At 40.5% G+C, this 19,221-nt stretch overlaps 3 protein-coding genes across 3 annotated transcripts in view; 2 read left to right on the top strand and 1 right to left on the bottom strand.

Annotated features, from left to right (window-relative positions):
- Window positions 1–6,843, bottom strand: part of LOC111219901 (MKL/myocardin-like protein 1) — a 42,008-nt gene extending 35,165 nt beyond the window's left edge. The window contains exons 1-3 of the mRNA XM_022742746.1: window positions 6,759–6,843; window positions 6,011–6,072; window positions 1,660–1,845 (exon numbers count right to left, since the gene is read on the bottom strand). Of these exons, the coding sequence (XP_022598467.1) occupies window positions 1,660–1,783 (124 nt within the window). The 5' untranslated portion in view covers window positions 1,784–1,845; window positions 6,011–6,072; window positions 6,759–6,843. The remainder of the gene's footprint in view (window positions 1–1,659; window positions 1,846–6,010; window positions 6,073–6,758) is intronic.
- Window positions 6,844–8,522: 1,679 nt separating this feature from the next.
- Window positions 8,523–10,487, top strand: LOC111219916 (SUN domain-containing protein 3-like). Its single transcript, XM_022742765.1, has 7 exons — window positions 8,523–8,623; window positions 8,746–8,805; window positions 8,928–9,050; window positions 9,166–9,287; window positions 9,426–9,599; window positions 9,702–9,791; window positions 10,084–10,487. Coding segments are annotated over exons 1-7 (684 nt in total). The 5' UTR covers window positions 8,523–8,622; the 3' UTR covers window positions 10,198–10,487.
- A 952-nt stretch (window positions 10,488–11,439) lies between these two features.
- Window positions 11,440–18,627, top strand: get4 (golgi to ER traffic protein 4). Its single transcript, XM_022742761.1, has 9 exons — window positions 11,440–11,677; window positions 12,735–12,813; window positions 13,056–13,137; window positions 13,773–13,922; window positions 14,215–14,353; window positions 14,823–14,963; window positions 15,156–15,231; window positions 16,196–16,268; window positions 16,448–18,627. The coding sequence occupies exons 1-9, from the start codon at window positions 11,538–11,540 to the stop codon at window positions 16,537–16,539; spliced, it is 972 nt and encodes a 323-aa protein (XP_022598482.1). The 5' UTR covers window positions 11,440–11,537; the 3' UTR covers window positions 16,540–18,627.
- Window positions 18,628–19,221: the final 594 nt, after the last annotated feature.

Here is a 19,221-nt window from a genome sequence, read left to right as displayed (position 1 = left end):
AGGATGTTATGCTTAACTTACAAAGACTTGAATCAGATTATTTTATATCAACAAAAACTCATGTTAGACAAACGCTTGTGACTTTTATTTGTAGGGTCTGATTCACTTTGGCAGTGTGAACCTTAACAAACCAAATACATAAATGCAGCGAACTCTAGTTCCCCACAGCAATTCAGCCCAAGGGAAGCCGATGCACGTTCCTCTGCACAGAGAGCCAAGTGGTTTAAGCTAACTCCAGACACAAAAAGGCCTACAGAGTCTTAAGCAGCAAATGTGCAGCACACTCTAATCTACTGTAACAGGAGGTCAGCACAGAGGAGCAAGCCAATTAGGTACAGCATCTTCTTTACTCCCTTCTTTCTGGAGACTTCAGTGCACACAGCCTTCTGTACACACACTGTACGTACGTACACACACACACACACACACACACACACACACACACACACACACACACACACACATACACACACACAAACACACACCTTAGCACTTAAATCTCTATGTCTCTCTTGCCTTTGAACGCCCTCTGTGGTGAGGTAAGCTCTCCACTGACAAATGAACAAGACATACAGACACATCTGACATTTAACTTCTGTCTCTCAGATAAGTGGTTTTTCCCACTTTCTACTTAGCCTCAACTTACGTAACATGTTCTACACGCACACTTTTTTTAGTTTGGAGGAATTTATGTTGGAAACAGGCCACCTCTGCGAAGGATGAGTAGTGCAAAGCCAAAATATTCACTTGAGATGGAAGCAAGAGCACGGGCCTGCAAGGTCTGTAAAGTGATGGAACAGTGTTTCCTGCACATTCGCACAGTAGCTCAGACAAAGAACTGTTCCTATAGCCGGGGTGGGTGGGGTGGGGGTGGGGGGAATCTATAAGTATAAGCTTGATGTTGTAAACACCCAAATACAGTAGTGAAGAAAGCGGACAGCTGTGACAAAATGTAGTTCGTCTGTGATTTCTTAAGTTTGCGTTACAAACTCAGGTCACGAAAGAGCCATGAGTAAGTCGGTAGGCCAAAAGGGCAACATGCACAACACATACAAAATGTCCCCACATGTCTGCTACACTGCAGTAAACATGTACACATGAAAAGCCACAGTTATAATGAGTGGGACACCAGAATAGAGCTTTCACTGATAAGCAAAGTAACCAGGCCGTCTGTCCTACTCCTTACCAAACGATGGCTGTTATGTAATGTATTATTTGTCAAACAAAAAAAAAGGGAATAAGAAACTTTTTGAAAATTATGTAAAAAAACCAGTGCTGTAGACTTGTAGTTTTCATATGTCAATAGTGTTTTCATATTCATCTGCCTGAGGCTGTGTTCAAGTCAAGAAGAGCTTTGCATCAAAAACACGCAAAGAAGTTATTCTGGAAGCCAAAACACCCTACAGTAGTTTATACTATCCTCGTGAAATTAACAGTAGCGTTAAGATCTTAGCTAAATCGTGTGCTTACATGTATTTCATTGGACATTACAGTTCATGCCTCAAGTTTGACTGTGCCTCAGTAAAAACCTGAGCCAGGACGAACATTTTTTGCTGAAAAAGATTTCGAGTGCCGGCTTCTCTGACCAATCCATCCAAAACCCATCGCACCAAAATGTGACACTAAAGTCCTGGAAAGAAGCATGCAACACCGCCTCACCATTCTTGCGCTCCTGTAGAGGCAGCAGGTTGGGCGCAGGCTGAAGGGACAGCTCCTGAAGCTCATTGGTCACTGACTCGCTCTGAGGGCTCGGGGCTGAGCCTGGCGTCCCAGCCACTTCCATGCTGCCAGGACTCGGCTCCTCCCCTTTCTGTGGGTGTAACGTTGCCAGGGTGATGGAGAGACCTGTGGGAAATTGTAAAATATTAAGTTTTGTTTTATCTCAATGTCTAATTAAGAACATTAGTGCAGCATGTATTATGCGGCATTATCTGACAGGTAAGCATCTTATAATTTAGCTATGGAGCACATACGATTGCTGACTAATGTTTGTCTTGATGCAAAATGGCAAACATCAAGTCATCACACCTTCAATACATTTTACACACATCCTGTGGTACTGTCATTGCGTCGAGTCTTTCTAGCCGTGTGCCAGTTCACAAGGATGAAATACAAAGATGCAACTATGAAAATGAGCCGTGGCTTTTACTGCTATCTCGAACAGTTATGACACCAACACAACTGAGTCAGTTTGTAGTTGTAGGTGTAGGTGAAGGTATATATTGTGCTTTCCAGTGTAAAGTGTGGTAACATTATACGGTAAATTGTATGAATGTAAGTAAATATACCCTTAGCTCTAATCTCTGAAGCAGCCCCTCCCTTTTTTCTACCAGTGTTACATGTTGAGAAATTTAATACATCGGATTGTCTTTATTGGCCAATCAGAGTTGAGTATTCTACAAAGCAATGGAGTAAAACATAGAGATAAATGGTACCCGGGGCACTTTTACAGGCTGCAACAAGCCAAAAAGTTATTCCCCCCCAAAAAAACTGAGCACCTTTCTCTTTCTCTCTCTCTCTCTCTCTCTCTCTCTCTCTCTGTGTCTCTCACAAGCAACTGCAAAACGAGGAAGAATGTGAGGTTGCAGACTGGGGGATTAAATCAGCCATCAGGGAAGAATTTGCATGTTTGAGCTTTTACGATTGTTGCTGTGGCCGCTGCTTCAGAAAGGCAGAACTCTCTTTATGGATTTTTTTCCCCTTTCACTTCTTAACAACCTCAGTGTGATTTCCATATATTTAACCTCTCTGACAAGTTGCCCTCAGAGCTGGAGCTACTTCATAAAGGAAGTTATAAAAAAAAGCATGTGTTTTTGTCTGTGTGTTTGTGTTTTGTTCTGTGTCGTCTGGCTGCAAGACAAATTCGCTCCCTCTGGGAAAAATAGAGGGAATTTTTCAATTTGAAGTGGGGCTTAATGTGGAAAAGGTTGACTTGAGTGAACCTAACAACACAAACCAGAGTTTAACTGTTTGATAAAGCCAACCCAGAGCAAAAGAGGCCTGGCTTAATAACTGCAAGTTCATGACTTAAAAGAAGACTTCGAAAGTTTGGGAGAAACGCTCCTTCACTTTCTTGCTGAGCGTTGGATGAGGAAAGGTGTCTGTGTGTAAATATAAAGCTACAGCCAGCAGCCAGTTAACTTAGCTTAGCACAAAGACCGGAAACATTAACATCAACATATATTAACATTAATATTAACAGTATTAAGTGTAACAGTAACACTGTGTGACAGTGAGCTAACATGCACAACAGCAGCACCCTGAAACTAAAGCAGCTAAACTAAATTCATCCATCACACATTTTATTATTTACACTTGTGCTTTTTCTGCTGTGACATATTAAAAGTCTTCAAGGAAAAATAACTATTTTTACTTTGGAAAACATGAAATTGTTGATCAATAACATGTCAAGAAATATGACAACCTTTTATATTGAATTATTGCCCAGGCCTATTTCCACCATGTTTTAAAAAAAAAAGACACCAACTTGGACATGTGTTCACAGCACCGCAGTAATGAGGGACTGCAGGGGAGGAACATTAGAGAAAACATTGTGCTTCAGACTGGCAGGTGTATTTGTTATACAAACTGGTTAAACATGAAACCTAGCTAAGCCTACACACAAACCCGTCTGAGATTAAACTGTCTGAAGGGATATGTTTCCATTGTAACTCGCATCAAATTTATTTACACCTGCTTTATGGAAGAGATTTTCCTGATTTACTGGAGTTCGCCTGGTGTAACTGGTTATCTTCCTTTATGAAACACTCCTCTGGGCCGAGCAGGCCCAGTAACTTGGGCACCCAATCACTAATTGCTGTTTACAAAGGCAGACCTGCTGCTATGCTGTGTGTTGGTCTTTCTCTTGCTCTCTCTGCAAATATGTGTTTTCTAGCTGTGGGGTTCTGATGGGGATTCTGTCATTACTGCACAGCGGGGCCGAAAACAATGAGGCAGTGTTGTCTGAGATGTCACTCTTCTCTCTCACAATCAAATGCCGGCGCACACGTCTGAATAGCGGCACACTAACCACATGATCCTCTAAATGTTCACTATATGTCGCTGGCCTCAGGCTGTCAGGATGCAAGTCTTATCATGTCAAATTTAAAACATTAAACACCTATGCAATACTTGTTAGCATATGATACAAATTATACTTTTTAACTGCATATTCAGAGTTATCCACAAGTGCCAGTTTCAAGTCGCATCACTGTCACTTTTTAAAACCTTATAAACTGTAACTTTTAACCAAATGAAGGATTTTAGTCATTGGATGACATCAGAGAAACAAGCTGACCGAACAGCCCTTCCTGACGTCCTATGTCTGCCCACCATGAAAATAACGTGTGATGAGGACTTATTAAGCAATGGAGCACTTTATTTATGTGACTGCTATACACAGTAATGCAAAACATTGAGGAAATCACAGTCCTTTCACTTTTGTTGCTCCATCCTGATTAATGCCAGCGTAACTAACCAATCAGCAACATTCAGCGCTGTAAGCCCCACCTTAAAAGTTCCTGAACCTTCATAAGGTACTACACTCCAAGCAGGGATCTTTCTCGGGGGAAAAACAATCCCCCCCAAGAACTTAATTTAGACGCTGGTTCCTCCGCTAGAAATGCAGGTAGGGAAACTGAGTTCCTCAGAAAGTTCATATTCCCCAGGGAAAGTTCCTGCGGTGAAAACACATCTAATGAAGTCATTTCAGTCAGTAGCAAACAACTACTGAGGTTCAATAGACCAGCCATACTACCCTGTGAGCTTGTTGAAGTTCTCTCATTTTTTCTCCCCCAAGTAGTAATGATAGATTTGTCAATTTGTTGCATGGATTTCAGAGTAGCATTATTTTGTATGGGATGAAGGGTTTCTTCATACATTATACAGACATGATGATATATCTAAACCTAAATTAGTATCTGTAATAAAGACATACTAAAATAAATCTTAGTAATCACCATCCTGTTTACTTATTATGCCATCTGATATCCTTCAGTCAAAGAGTTTGCCATTGCTCTGTCATGTCCCGACAGTATCAATGAGCAAATCCTCTGGTATATCTGCTTATCTTACTCGCCTACTGCCAAGAAGAACACTAAGCTAAAGCATACAAAATTGAGTTTTGCGTGTATGACAACCTTGAAAATCACGTTACAAAATGTTAACAGCCAAAGCAAGTGTAGCAAGGAGAGCCACAAGTGTCTCCACTAAGACTGAGAAAAACAAACCAGGAAATTGATCTAGAAAGGGAAGGACATAATATGGCAGTGAAATCCAGTGGTGCTAAAAACGCAACGGTTATTCAGTCAAGAAAAGGTCAGTTGGATGCAGTATGACAAAATATTTCTATGGGGGAAATTACACAGTACTTTGACAAACACTTGATAATGCATTACTAGTATCTAGGACACAGTGTGTACTTAATAATGGTGCAAGCTACTGTGTTCTCACGGTGACAACATGTTATCTCTGATTCATGCAAAACATCACTACGAAATGCATACCTCCTGTCAGCAAGATGCAATGAGATGAGAGAGTATATGTGGGTTTATATTTCTGCAGTGTATACAGCGATGCCTAAATAATCTCACCTAACAGAGCCCTGGACACTACAGTGACCTTGATCTCAGGTGTTGCATAGTTAAACAGATGGCCTCTCAGAGATGCTCACTGCAACATCAGTTGCTTCATCCTTATTTTCATAAAAGAGTGCTGCTGTTCGAACATGCAGTGTTTACTGTTCTGGTGCAGTGCATTAAGCAGAGATACTAAGTACTCCAGCATTCCTCTCCACACGCCCACACTAGCCTGTCAGATATTATCACAGTTACACTGGCACACAAAGAGGTACACACCTGCTGACAGCCATGCTTTCTTCACTATCAGACACAGGAAAACCACTACCAAGATTTGCAACACCTTCTCAGATCGCAGCAGCCAAGTAAAGGATGTAGTTCCCTACTACTCTGGCATAAACTAGGCCAGATTAGGAACTAGGCTTGCTGCTTACCTGTTTTACAAAATCCTGAAGGGGCGTTTTCCCATCTCAGAAGGACAGAGCTTCGATCGGTTCTGTTAAAGAAAAGAAAAAAAAAAGCAAAACTTCAACAGAGAATAACTGTGTTTTTTATCTATTTCCCTGCCAAACCAGTTTCACTGTTCCAGTCCATTGCTTTGCTCTACTACGGATTATGATGGTGAGCAGCAAAACTATTTGTACAACTGTGACCATGTGAAAAAGGCTCTTGTGTAGCGAAAGGAGGAGGTTGAACAATAATCATGAGATCTCATAATAAGGTTTAGACGAATCCACGCTGCAGGAGGCCTCTCCACTGATGTCATGGGGCAGCAGCCTACAGCTGTCACTGTCCAAAACAGACAGACTGCTAAGCTATTGTTAGCTTGTCTGGGTGGGAGTTAACCTAAACAGTCTAGACATAAGTGAGGCTACAATGTAAAATCGCACACACACGACTTAATGAACGCGAAAGGTTACCAACTACAGATTGACGTACTTATTTCTAGCGCTGGCTACACCTATAACCGGTTCGGCTCCCCTCCTCACCACAGACAGCCAGACACCCCAAGTTAGCTAGCTACCGTTAGCATGCTATAACAGCCAGGCATTGCCGCTACCCGCTAGCTAGCTTGTTCAGCGCAGTCACGTCTGTCTGTCAAGCTGGGGTTTCGTGTCAAACAAACACAAACAAACTAGTGCTCTGAAGCTATCTATTTAATGTGTGTATTTTTTCGCTTACTTATCATGGTCGCCACTTGTGTGTTGTGTCTGTAAGGATAAACGGCTTTGGCATCACACTGCCACTTCCGAATCACAAAGGAAACTTTAACCGGAAAACCCTCCTCTGCGTGGGACGCAAAAGCCACTTCCTTCACATCACCTTCCTCGCCAGTTCACCGCCGCTCCTTCTTCAGCGGGAGACAGTACAGCGGAGTCCTGTCCGTCAAATGTCAGACATAATGCTGTCTCCAATACAATATGTATGGTTTTTAACTTGAGGAAACGGAGAGAGTAAATAAGAGGTGGAAGTATGCAGTACTTAAAGCTGGAGATACAGCCTCTTGTACGATCTTTGTCTCCATCTAGTGTTAAACTACATGTACTGCGAGAGCTACAGGTTTGTAAAGCACTGTTGACAACCCAAGTTCATTATTTATCATTTTTCTAAAAACGATAAATAATGATAAATATGCATTTACTGGCAAAAAAGTGCATTTAGATTTTGTCTTATAAATACACACGTGACTACAGTGTGAAGTTAGACCACTTTACATTATATTTAATTCCTTGTTCAATACACCCTTTTCATTGCTATTTGAAATATTGAAAAAGCTTTAATTTAATGATCCAGATTTTCCCTTATAATTTCTTAGGAAGTTTTTTACGAACTCATGTTGTGTTTGCTGATTTGAAATGGCATTGTGTACATTCTTGTAAACAAATATACTGTTTCAGGTACAAGGTCTGACTACTTTATTTAGTTTTTATCTTTTAATAACTCAAACAACTTTAATACCTAGTTTAATTTTTAGTAACATAAGCTAGGCATACTGAAAAAAACTTTTGATGTTATTAAAGTAAATAAAAAAATTGACATAGCACAATAAATCAAATCTGATAAAAAAGAAAAATGTTAGTGTATTTGGGTGGTTTGTATACATTTGGTGCATAATAGTACTTCGATATAATACAAAAGAAATATGAACTAAAATGTCACATTAATTCAAGTGGGAGAACTCAGTTGAATGTGTGAGTTAAATAATAATGAATAAATAATTCACACAGAGAATGATGGAACATTCCACTATGACGCTGAGAGAATGATAGAATTATATGTCACAGCTGAACAACCAGACCTTATAGCTGCAGATTTCAGCCTCATTATCAGTCTGTTTGCACCTCTCCACTGTTTAGATGTACGTCCGATTAGGAAAAACAAGTATTTTAAGTTGTTTTTTTAATCTCTTGACCTTGACCTGGATTTTCACACTCAGTTTTTCCAAGCATAAAAGTAAGAAGTAAGTTACCAGCAGAGCTGCAGACCTCACACTTCATATGTAAGTTTGATAAGAGGGTGCTTATTAATACAAAGAGGGAAGACAAATGCATGTGCTGACAGAACAACAGCATCAATGTATAATATATATATGATATATAAAAGTGTATAACTGCATCAGTATGTGGCACTGATGATTGTTCCTCTGCCTTTTCCAACATTTTCCAGTCATGGTGCGAAGAAGTCATCGTCTGTTAGAAGCAGGGTATTATACAGAGTGGGGGAATCCAGGTATTTCCTACAGGGAGATTTTATACAGGTAAGTTGTTGCGGTGTTTGTGTGCACATGGTGTTTTCTGCATGTAAACCTGCTGTGTGTGTGTACGACACTCTCAATCGTCACAAACGCCAGTCTTTTCTAACTTCTACTGTATCTTTTAGGATCTTCAGCAGACGGAGAGGCCGTCGCCGCCTGCACCGCAATGCACACTCTTTGAACAACATGACGCAGCACAATCAGGATCATATTGGGAATGACGCCACAGAGACACATAATACCAAAACCCATGAGACATCTGTTACTGGGACACAGACCAGAAGAAACATCAGTAAGGACTGCCTCTCGCCTGTAACCAAGGCACTTTATATGAGAAAGACCAGTTTCAGATATGTTTTTACTTTGTTATCAAGCTCTAAACACTCTGTTTGTCCCTCTCTGTGGTCACAACAGTGAGTAGCTTATCTGCGAAGAATGTCAGCTATTTTTTCCTCAGCCTCCTTTTGGCTTTTGGTGAGTGCTTTAACAATTCCTGCTGCAGTCAGTCATTTCTAGAACATGAGTAAAACCTAGAACTGAGAGGTTCCTTGTTAATGAAACTAAAATTTTTAACCTTCTTCTTTTGTGTCTATCAGAAATAACAGACATGCATGTTCAACTAAAAACAACCCTACAGGAAGTACAATCACTTAGACAGCAGATAAACATGCCTGTTCATCTGGCAGACACAATACCTAACTTTGCCTTAGAATCGCAAGGTAAGAAATCTTTACCATCTTCATCTGTGTCATCATGATTCATACGTGTGGTTTATAATAGAATATGTTCGGTTGATTTCTAATTCTGTACGTGTTCCCTTGGTTGTGTCTGCAGGTGCCAGAGTTTTGCACGATTTATCTACAGATACATATTGGCCTCTAAAACACATAGGACTAATGTGGGATAGAATTTTTCACTGGGATTATTCGACCAAAAGACAGCGACAAGTGATTCAGGTAGGAGTTACACAGCCACAGTCATAAAATGCTACATTAACAGTGATTGATTTACTGTGTATTGTACTTGTATTTAATATAAAATGATTAAAGTTTATGAACTGTTGACACTGAAACATTTGATTTCCTGCCCCTCAGGGACACACATCATTACATCCTGGACAATGCTGGTGCTTTTCTGGGGACAAAGGACATTTATTCATCTCACTGTCCCACCCGATCTCCATCACTCATGTGACACTTGGCCACATAACAAAAAGCCAGTCGCCTTATGGCTACATCGCAAGCGCACCGAGGGAGTTTTCTATCTACGTAAGTTACACATTTTCTCTTGTTATCCTGAAGACGTCCTCGTATTATTGCTCCTACAGTGCAACTCAAATCAGCTGATCTCTGTGTCTCTTCATCTTTCAGGGAATGAGGACCGTGGATGAGGAAGGGTCCTATTTGGGTACACTGGCTTATGATCAAGACGGTGCAGCATTTCAGACCTTCAAACTGCCAGTAAGTATGATATGTGTGATACAGTACAGCTCTCATGCACATACGTTTCTTTAATCGATCACATTCAAACACACTGCAAAAGTAGGGAATAGCTTTAACTGTGCTCTACTGAGAACAAAACCTCTTCCCACCGTTTTCATGGCAGAAAACTGCTTCAGCTGAACTAACTATAGGATAGACGTAGAGCTGCTATTAATAACAGATGCAAAGCATGTAAACACCATGTGGTCCACACAGATGCCAGGAGCACCTGCTCGTCTTTATCAATGTTCTCCCTCCTGTTTCCTGCCAGAATCCAGACAGTGGTGTCTTCAGATATGTGAAGCTACAGATTGAGAACAACTGGGGAAACATGGACAACACCTGCCTCTACAGCTTCAGGGTTCATGGTGAACTCCCTGCCTAACTGTAATTCTTTTCTCTGAGTGTTTTGTTTCTCAATAAATGCATTTATCATTTATCCATCTTGCTAAAGCACAAACTGGTCAACAAGTCTAGTAACAAGTCTTTTTACAGTAAAGTCAACACATACTTTCCTTTTTTTTTATTTAGATTAATGAACTAGAGGTGTTTTTTGGCCAAAATAATACACAATGTAAATAATTTTGAGCAATTAACAACAGGGGGATGGATTCACATCATTACAAGGTATCAGACTTGAGAATAAGAAAAGGTATATTCCCTATAGTGTGTTTATCTACAATGGCTCAGCACTTCAGCTAGCTGTTTGCTGTTTTTAAATGTTTTTTGTTTAAAAGTTTTTTGCTCTGTAGCATTTTGACCTATCATTTCCTCCATTTCCTTTCACAAGATACGCTGCATGGTATATACAGCAGCCTTTTCAACCCCATTAATCCATGATTAATTTACACATTACAATAAATTTACTCTTGCCTCACCTATCTTCAAACACCTAAAGATGAACTTCTTGTCATGTGTTAATCCTCATTGAATAGCATTACAAACTGGGAACATGGAATTTGAAAGATGTGGGCGTTTCCCGGCAGGTAGCGTCCAATGAAATGACGCTTTAGTTATATTATGGGAAATGTAGGATGCAGTAATTTTAGGGCCTCACCTATAGTGACAAAAAAGTCTGGATATAAACAACTGTTTTTGACCATCCTTGTTTTTAATCGGTCTCTCTCTTGAGCACCCTAGCTTTATAGAAGTGTAATACTAAATAAAAAATAATTAAAGTGTTGACAGACCATAATTGTATTACAGAAAATTCTGCATTTCCTTATGCAAAATATTATCTAAAATGCAAAAATTCATGTGCCGTTCAATGTGCGAGTCCATCTAAAATAACATACACTTTGTACTGTGCAATAGACTTATATTAAATTACTTTGAAATTACAGTATTTTTTAAATTTTTTTTTAACAAAGCGCCTTTTTTATTTCTGAGGGCCTGCTTCTTAAATAAACTGACAAAGTGTGCAGTCAATAACGGTGAAAAAACAGAACAAGAACTGGCTCGAGGGAGTGACCGCTCAAACCGCATGAAACCACATCCCTCACTAACCACCGAGTATTTTTATTTCCCCCCATCTTCCCTTACTATACTGCATTCATGGTGTTTTGCTAGTCACAAGGTTTCGTGAACTTTTCCCGTGTTCCCACAACCTCCCTACTACGCCTCACCGGCTACGGCAAGCGAAGAGGGTCCGTTCTGTTTAAGGCTTTCCGGTTTCCCAGTGTCAACATTTGGACTGAGACGGAGCGCTGCTGCGGAGCAACGACGATGTCGGAGCAGGAGTCTCTGAGGTGCTCCAGTGCCAGAAACCGTGGAGGCGTCCAGAGGGTCGAAGGAAAACTGCGAGCCAGTGTAGAAAAGGGGGATTACTATGAAGCACATCAAATGTACAGGACTTTATTTTTTAGGTAAGACATCGTTTCGTGATCGTAGATGCAGTTGTATATAGTCATTTGGCTTTGGGGCCTGCCTGTTCCAGATCATTCTGCTGTCAACCTTGCTGCTCTACCTGCCCGTTTGTGATTGGTTGAATTTCACCACGGACCCACCCACTGATGTTGTTCCGTCTGTTTGTTTGGACAGCTGTGCTGTCGATCTACGGCTACCTACGGATAGTTGGTTAGCTACGTGTTAGCAACATAGCTAGCAGCTAATGATAGCCGAAGCAGAGTTAGCTTGGCTGCTAACGCAAGACAGCCAGACAGGCTTGAGTTTGTGTGCAATCGGTAAAGATATTTCACGTGCTAAATAATAGAATATAGGGGATTATCGTTTTGCCAACCGCCGTTGTCTAATAAACATGTTTGCTGAAGCTGTCCAGCTGTGTTAGCATTTAGCCAGATAGCCACACTGCACCACCGCAGTCTGGGCTGTGATGGCCAGACATGTTTTTGCTTAATACATTTGTTTTGTCGTAATTTATAACTGGCAATGCTTATATGACCACAGGTCAGATTTGTAGAATCTAGGATGAGCCTAGTCATGATTGGTCTATTTTCCAGTGTATGTGTTTCACTGAGGAACATTCACACCCTTAATGGTGTAAATCTGCTCCAAGGGACCTGGACGCTGTTGTGGTAATGAACAGATTAGTTGTGCTGCCAAACTGGCTGGATATATACCTCCAGTATAGTTTATTAGACAAGATCATTTGCTCTAATCCAATCCAATTAAAGACAAACCTTCTCCATACCACTGAGGGATCACTGGCTTGCTCCTAGTCATGACTAAAAGTCATAATTGCAATATCTACTCCTGAAATCCTGCCACACATGCAAAATACTGCAGCTGGCCTGTAGGCTTAAAGAAAGTTATTATAGTCATTGATCCCTTGTTGTGTATGTCAAGCAAAACCAGCGTGCATGTATCTAATAGTCTCAAAAGATGCAAACAGAGCCCGTGGTGGTCTCGACAAGCAGATAGTTTAACCTAATGTGTAATGCTAACACTTCTTTCTTCCATCAGGTACATGTCACAGGCAAAACATGCTGAGGCCAGGGAGCTGATGTACAATGGCGCTCTACTCTTCTTCAGCTATAACCAGGTATATGCAACACTTGATTTCTGTTAGAAAGCAACCTTGGGGGGCTGTATTTATCTTCCAGCCTTTATATAGTTACAGACAGAAATCAGAATTTTGTGTACTTGTAGACAGGAATTTCTGGTTTGCAACCTAAGAGGCAGCTTGGTTGTGAATTCATAATAGATTGATTGAAAATGCACCGTAGTCCTGAAAATACAAATATAGATTACAAAATACATAATTTGTTCTGTTTTCACCTGCAGCAAAACAGTGCAGCAGACCTGTCCATGCTGGTGCTAGAAGTGTTGGAAAAATCTGAGACAAAAGTTGAAGATGAAATATTAGGTGAGTAGCAACCTTGAGCCTTTGAATTACACCAATTCACCTACAGTCCTATCTGAGCTCTGCAGGCGGTTTCTTCCTCCTCATGGTTTTTGCTCTGATATGTATCGTCAGCTGTGAGACCTTTTTATACAGACGGGTGTGTACCTTTCCAAATCATGTCAAATCAATTGAAATTACCACGGGTAGACTCCAGTCAAGGTGTAGGAAAGTGTCTAAATACATATGTCAATGTGATATTTTAGATTTTCCTTTTTAATACATTTGCAAAAGTTGATAAAATTCTGTTTTCACTTTGTCATTATGGGGTATTGAGTGTGAATTGATGAGGGAATTTTTTTTTTTAATATGGCACAAAGCCGCAACTTAACAAAATGTGAAACAATTGAAAGGGTCTGAACACTTTTCGAAAGCACTGTATATATCCAATACAGTTCCACTTTTGATTGGCCTTGATCCTGTACTGACCTGCTGGATCAATTTGTGACATCTCCTCTTTACATAATCACTGATAAATGCTGCCGCCTTAGATTATCATGACGATCATTCAGTCCACCTTCCTGGAGGACGGCACGGCAGGACCTTTCAAATAAGAATCCTCTGATGTTGTCGGGGTTGACTGTGTGTTTGTTGAGCAGAAAGCCTGGCTAAGCTGTTCAGCCTGATGGACCAGAACTCCCCAGAGAGAGTAGCGTTTGTTTCCAGAGCCTTGAAATGGTCCACAGGAGGGTCCGGCAAGTTGGGTCACCCAAAACTACACCAGCTGCTAGCTGTCACCTTGTGGAAAGGTAATCAGTTAATCATTCATTTTTATAATGTGTAGGGGAAAATAACAAATGCTTACCACAAAGGATAGTTGAGAACCTGTAACCGTTAAACCAGTATTAAGTCAGTCATAACAAGCCTAATGTGTGAATCCACACAACAGCAGCATCATGATGCTTGTTGACACACATCAGCTTAGGCCACCGTCCTCTCTCTCAGCATGTGGCTGGTGTTTGTGCTTCTTTCTACCACACCAGCTGCCCTGAGCACAAGTGAATGTCATAATAGCCACAATATTGACATTTGTGTGTTCAGAGCAAAACTACAGTGAGTCCCGTTACCACTTCCTGCACTCGTCTGATGGGGAAGGCTGCGCACAGATGCTGGTGGAGTATTCAGCGTCACGAGGCTTCCGCAGTGAGGTCGACATGTTTGTGGCGCAGGCCGTCCTACAGTAAGTGTCACTCCTGCACTCTTATAACATACTGCTCTTCTTTTTATATATCGTCACAGTGTAGAAATTGAAAAGTCAGTGTCTCAAATGTCAAACCTCTAATCTGTAAATGAGTGCAGCAGTTGTCTGTAATGTGCAGTAAATGTAAATGTAAATGTGATCCAAGCCGCTTATTAGTTTTACCGTATAGATTCAGGATCTGTGCGTGCAGGGGAGAAAGTGGCACTGATACATCGTCTTTCAACATGCCAGCCTGCAGTCATATCCATTTCCTGTTTGTCAGCAGTTTGATTAAAGTGTCTTTGAAAATCTCTGTGTTTCTTTTCTCTCTGCTTTCCTTCATCCTTTGTGTGTGTGTGTCACACTTTCTGTCATGTTTTCTTTCCCATCCTTATCTCCTTTTTGTTCTTACTGTCTGTACTATTTTCTATTTCTGCGCTTTCCTTCTCTCAACTCCCAACCCCTCCAGGTTCCTCTGCTTAAAGAACAAAAATAGCGCTTCTGTGGTGTTCAGCACATACACAGAGAAACACCCGTCCATAGAGAAGGGCCCTCCCTTCGTCCAGCCTCTACTAAACTTTATCTGGTTTCTGCTGCTGGCAGTGGATGGGTGAGGGAAAATGTTTTATTTAATGCTCGAAAATTTTGAAAAAAAAAACAAAAAACAGTAGTATCTAAAATTGTCTTAACTGTTGAACTTGTTCCTCTAATGCTTGACATCAGTAAATGATTTGTGTTTGCTAAATATATTGAAGATAATAATATGCAGTATTAAAAACTTTTCTTCACTTTGTTGCTTCAGGGGTAAATTAACAGTTTTCACAGTGTTATGTGAACAATATCAACCTTCCCTGAAGAGGGACCCCATGTATAATGAGGTGAGTCATTTCTTTACCATGTCACCTATCCATCATGTATTAAACGAGCTAGTCTAATGTGACTGAAGTATTATGTCTGCATACTTTGACTGCAACCTAATTTGGAAATGTTAAACACATTTTAAGAAATTCTGAAAATCCAAATTAATGCACATTTCCATCCATGTGAATATTTCAATAAGGAGAGATCAAATCGAGGTAAAGCATCTTCATTAAATGTAGGCCCATATGTCGATAGATGGGATCCCCTGGAGTACAGATGCTGGTGGTGGTGTAGTAGAGCCAGCCAGGTTGTTGATGCAGGACAAGTGTCCTTGGACATCAGGGAGGTTGTGCAATAGTAGCCTGAAAGACGGGCGGACTTGCAGTGACATTTAAAGAACGGCATCCAGTAATCGATTGGCTCGAGGAGCACAGGCAGAAAGGTCATTGGTCAGATATGACGATGTCGGGATTGTGAACGGTGGAAGTGAGAGAGATCAGAAGTATATAGCCAATATTAACCCATAGAGGCACAATGCAAAATGAGGGAAGAGATCTCCCTCATTGAACTCTCACCGAAGCCTTGTTAGGTTGGTTCATCAAGATACACAACTAATGGCACAAACTCTCCGTCTGTGCCATTAAAACTACTGCAGAAGAAGAGGCCGCAACAAGATATGGTAAAAAAAATTTAAAAAATGGTGAAAAACAATGTACAAAACATGGTGGAAATACGACAGCTATGTTTGTTTCATGTATTAATTTAAGCAACTTTACATTCAGTCTCTTTAGTTGAGCTGAAGCTTTACTGAAAGGTATAAAAACAGGTGGAGGGAAACCCACCTAGTGTCCTGTTTGAAATATTGTCTAATACCCTCTAAAGAAATATTTCCATGTAAACATAGTCCACGTCTTGGACTGTAATTCTGTAACCGTGTCTCTCTGTGCTCTTCTTCCTTTGAACATCTTCCCGGATCCTCAGTATCTCGACAGAATAGGACAGCTTTTCTTTGGCGTTCCACCCAAACAGTCCCCATCATATGGCGGACTGCTAGGTGAGTGGACCAAGGCTTTGCTCATCTGAACAGATGTTACGGATTATTTGCACGTAAATTACTGATCAACCGTGTTTGTGCTCCTTTTCAACTGTAAGGGTTTCCATAGATAAACCACTGGATGGTTTTGATTTGAACGTTTTCTGTGAGAATGACGGTCACTATGTTTCATCGTGCAGGAAACCTGCTGAACAGCCTGATGGGGGCTGGCGAGGAGGATGACGGGGCTGAAGAAGCCCAGGAGGACAGCAGTCCCATAGAGCTGGACTGAGCCTGCAGCCCAGGACAAGGAGAACAAATGAACACACAAAAAATAAAAAAAAGAGGAAGACCACCCCGCCTCCCTTCGTCACCTCGACAACAGGGATGGGGCGAGGCTCTGGTCGATGTTTTCAGAGGCGCGCTGTTTCCAGAAACCCCATCCCACCTACCCAGTCCAAAATCAGAATATGAATCAGGCCACCAAAACACCCCCGTCAGCACTGCCTGGACTGACTGCGCCAAACTGCAAACTCTTCCTGTGTTGAATTATTATTATTATTATTATTATTATTATTATTAAAACTAAACTATTTTATTTTAATCATTATTTTGTTAGTTTGGGACTCTTGCTCTGTGGTTAGGGTTTATAATTTTTAAACAGCAGATAACCCACTGTCCTCTCCATGTGAAAACCTTGCTCCGAAAGAGATGGGAGTCTCCCAGCGGAGAGGATAGGATGCCGAGTGAAACCCCCTTTGCGTAATGTGCATTACATCATTATGAGGGTTTAGGCAACTCACTACAAATATCCATCTGTTTTCTTTATCATACAGCCACACGGAGTTCGATCAGAGCCGTGGCTGTTGCGGTTGTTGGCATTTATCAACAACTTGTTCCGTTAAGAGTCTCTTCTGTCAGTGGTAAATTAAATTGTTCTTGTAGCCAAGGTCACATTTCAGTTTCTCATCTCTAGTTTGTCCATCGTCTGTATGGGCAAAAAAAAAAAAAAGACATCAGAGATCTGTGTAACTTATTATCAGAGGTCATCTTGCAACTTGAATTTCAACCAAACAAATCTTTTCTGCTCAGTGTCTCCTCTATGGATCATAGTGGTGGCTGTCTTTTTTTTTTTTATTATTATTATTCAAGTGAATTGCTACAAACATCGAGCTGTCTGTACACAAATAGCTCCAGTGTAGAGGTCTCACTTTTTAAACGTGCACTTGCTGAACTGCTGCTGAGCTTGTTTGCACCATCTCTGAGAGAAATTGTGCTGGAAGATCCACTATCGGCCTCGTTACAGATGCCAGAGGTCCCTTAAAAACTCTGGCAGTGACATGTTTGAAGCACTTAGGCTCTTTTTAAAGTGATCTGGAGATGAGAGGAGCAAAAATGAGACACTGTGAAAACCCGTCTGTTGGAGTGAATCTTGCTTTGCATGTTATAAAATGCTGATATTTAAGCCTGCTGCTTAGCTGACTATTTCTGGCTTTGTCTTTTGTCTCCGTTTCTCTTCTCCTTTTTGTTTCTGTTAAACAGTTCCTCTTGGAGTTGGATCAGTCAGTAGTTCAGCCTGTGCACAATACATTAGCTGCTGCCCATCAGTGTTAACTTCATCGGCCCTCAGAGAACACACTCACTCTGCTTGCTCCCCCTGACAGCTCGTTTTTTCTTTGCTCACATCATTCAGCCTTCAGCTTCGTTTTGTCCTCGTAGTGACATTCGATCAGTCCAGGTCTTGTCAGTTTGCTGTTTTAGGATTTATTTTTATTTTTTAAAACCCTAACTGTACTCCAGATAATCTAGAGGGGTCAAATCCCCCCTGTGAAGTCAAAATTTTTATTAAATACTAGGAAACTAGGAATGTCCACAGGTCTTCCAATGTAGAATAGTGTTTATTAACTTCTATGTAATTATCTGTGTGGGACTATGGGAGTCCAGAAGGGCCAACATTAAATGATACATAAAGTAAAATATAAATATGACTAATTCAATACATGATTTAAAACAAATATTTTGGAAGTGTTATTTCAACATTTTTATTTTCATGAAAAATGTATAAAATAAATGATGATAAAATAAAGATTGCTGAAATACCATTTCATCATAATGTTTTAATAATGTATTGAATTATTCCACATTTTACTTCTATGTCAGAATGTATTTATTTAATATTGGCTGTGTATGTGTTCCATAGAGGACTGGCTGGCTCAATGTCTTAGTGCTACAGAAGGACAGATAGAATAGTGTTGAGTTGTCGGTGTACATGCTCTGCTGTGATTGCATCTATCTAATGTTGAAGATACAACAAAGAGACCAGTGATGTGGCAGTCAAAGAGTTGGTTAACAGCAGCGGTCATCAGAGACTGAAAAAAAACAAAAAAAACAACCTGCAAACAATTATTTAAATGACTTTTACAGAATTGTATTAAAATGTTTACGTCATGAAAAGTCCCAGTTCAGACTGAGGATTCTCTCTGGTGACCAGCTCCTCCTACAGGCCTCTTTGTCAAACCACCATCGACCATCCAAAAGGGAAATTCAAGACAAAACTGACTCCAAGGTTCCTCAACGACACATTTTCCAATGAGATCAACCAACTAAACAATGTCACAGAACATGCTACTCCTACTCATATCACACAAGTGTCAGCTGTCAAAGCTTCACTTCGTTTGACACGTCGGGAAAGACTGAACAAAACTTCTAGAGATATGTTTTTTTTTTTTTTTTTTACCAACCTGAAAGTCAGTTTTGTCAAAATTCTCCTTTTAATTATCTGGCAGTAAAAAAAAGGTGTGTGACCAAAGGCCTACTGTGTGTGTGTGTGCGTGTGTGTGTGTGTGTGTGTCTCAGTGAACATCGTCACAGCTTTTGTATTTGATATTTTTTTTTCCTTTGAGAACTTAAGGGGAGTGTTTGCCTTTTCAATGATTCACTAATTGAATAAATAAAATACAACTGAGAAGAGTTT

Source organism: Seriola dumerili, unplaced genomic scaffold (assembly GCF_002260705.1).
Source record: "Seriola dumerili isolate Sdu_G_001 unplaced genomic scaffold, Sdu_1.0 BDQW01000068.1, whole genome shotgun sequence".
NCBI classification, from domain to species: Eukaryota; Metazoa; Chordata; class Actinopteri; order Carangiformes; family Carangidae; genus Seriola; species Seriola dumerili.
Note: the sequence above shows the minus strand (reverse complement) of the source record. Positions and strands in the feature narration are given on the sequence as shown.

Excerpts from the sequence above, each read along its gene's own strand:
- LOC111219916 (XM_022742765.1), top strand. Across the intron at positions 9,051-9,165 it reads CTTTGCCTTAGAATCGCAAG|GTGCCAGAGTTTTGCACGAT; the intron begins GTAAGAAATCTT and ends TTGTGTCTGCAG. Across the intron at positions 9,600-9,701 it reads CGAGGGAGTTTTCTATCTAC|GGAATGAGGACCGTGGATGA; the intron begins GTAAGTTACACA and ends TTCATCTTTCAG.
- get4 (XM_022742761.1), top strand. The coding sequence starts at position 11,538 with ATGTCGGAGCAGGAGTCTCTGAGGTGCTCCAGTGCCAGAAACCGTGGA. Across the intron at positions 12,814-13,055 it reads TCTTCTTCAGCTATAACCAG|CAAAACAGTGCAGCAGACCT; the intron begins GTATATGCAACA and ends TTTCACCTGCAG. Across the intron at positions 14,964-15,155 it reads CTGCTGCTGGCAGTGGATGG|GGGTAAATTAACAGTTTTCA; the intron begins GTGAGGGAAAAT and ends TTGTTGCTTCAG.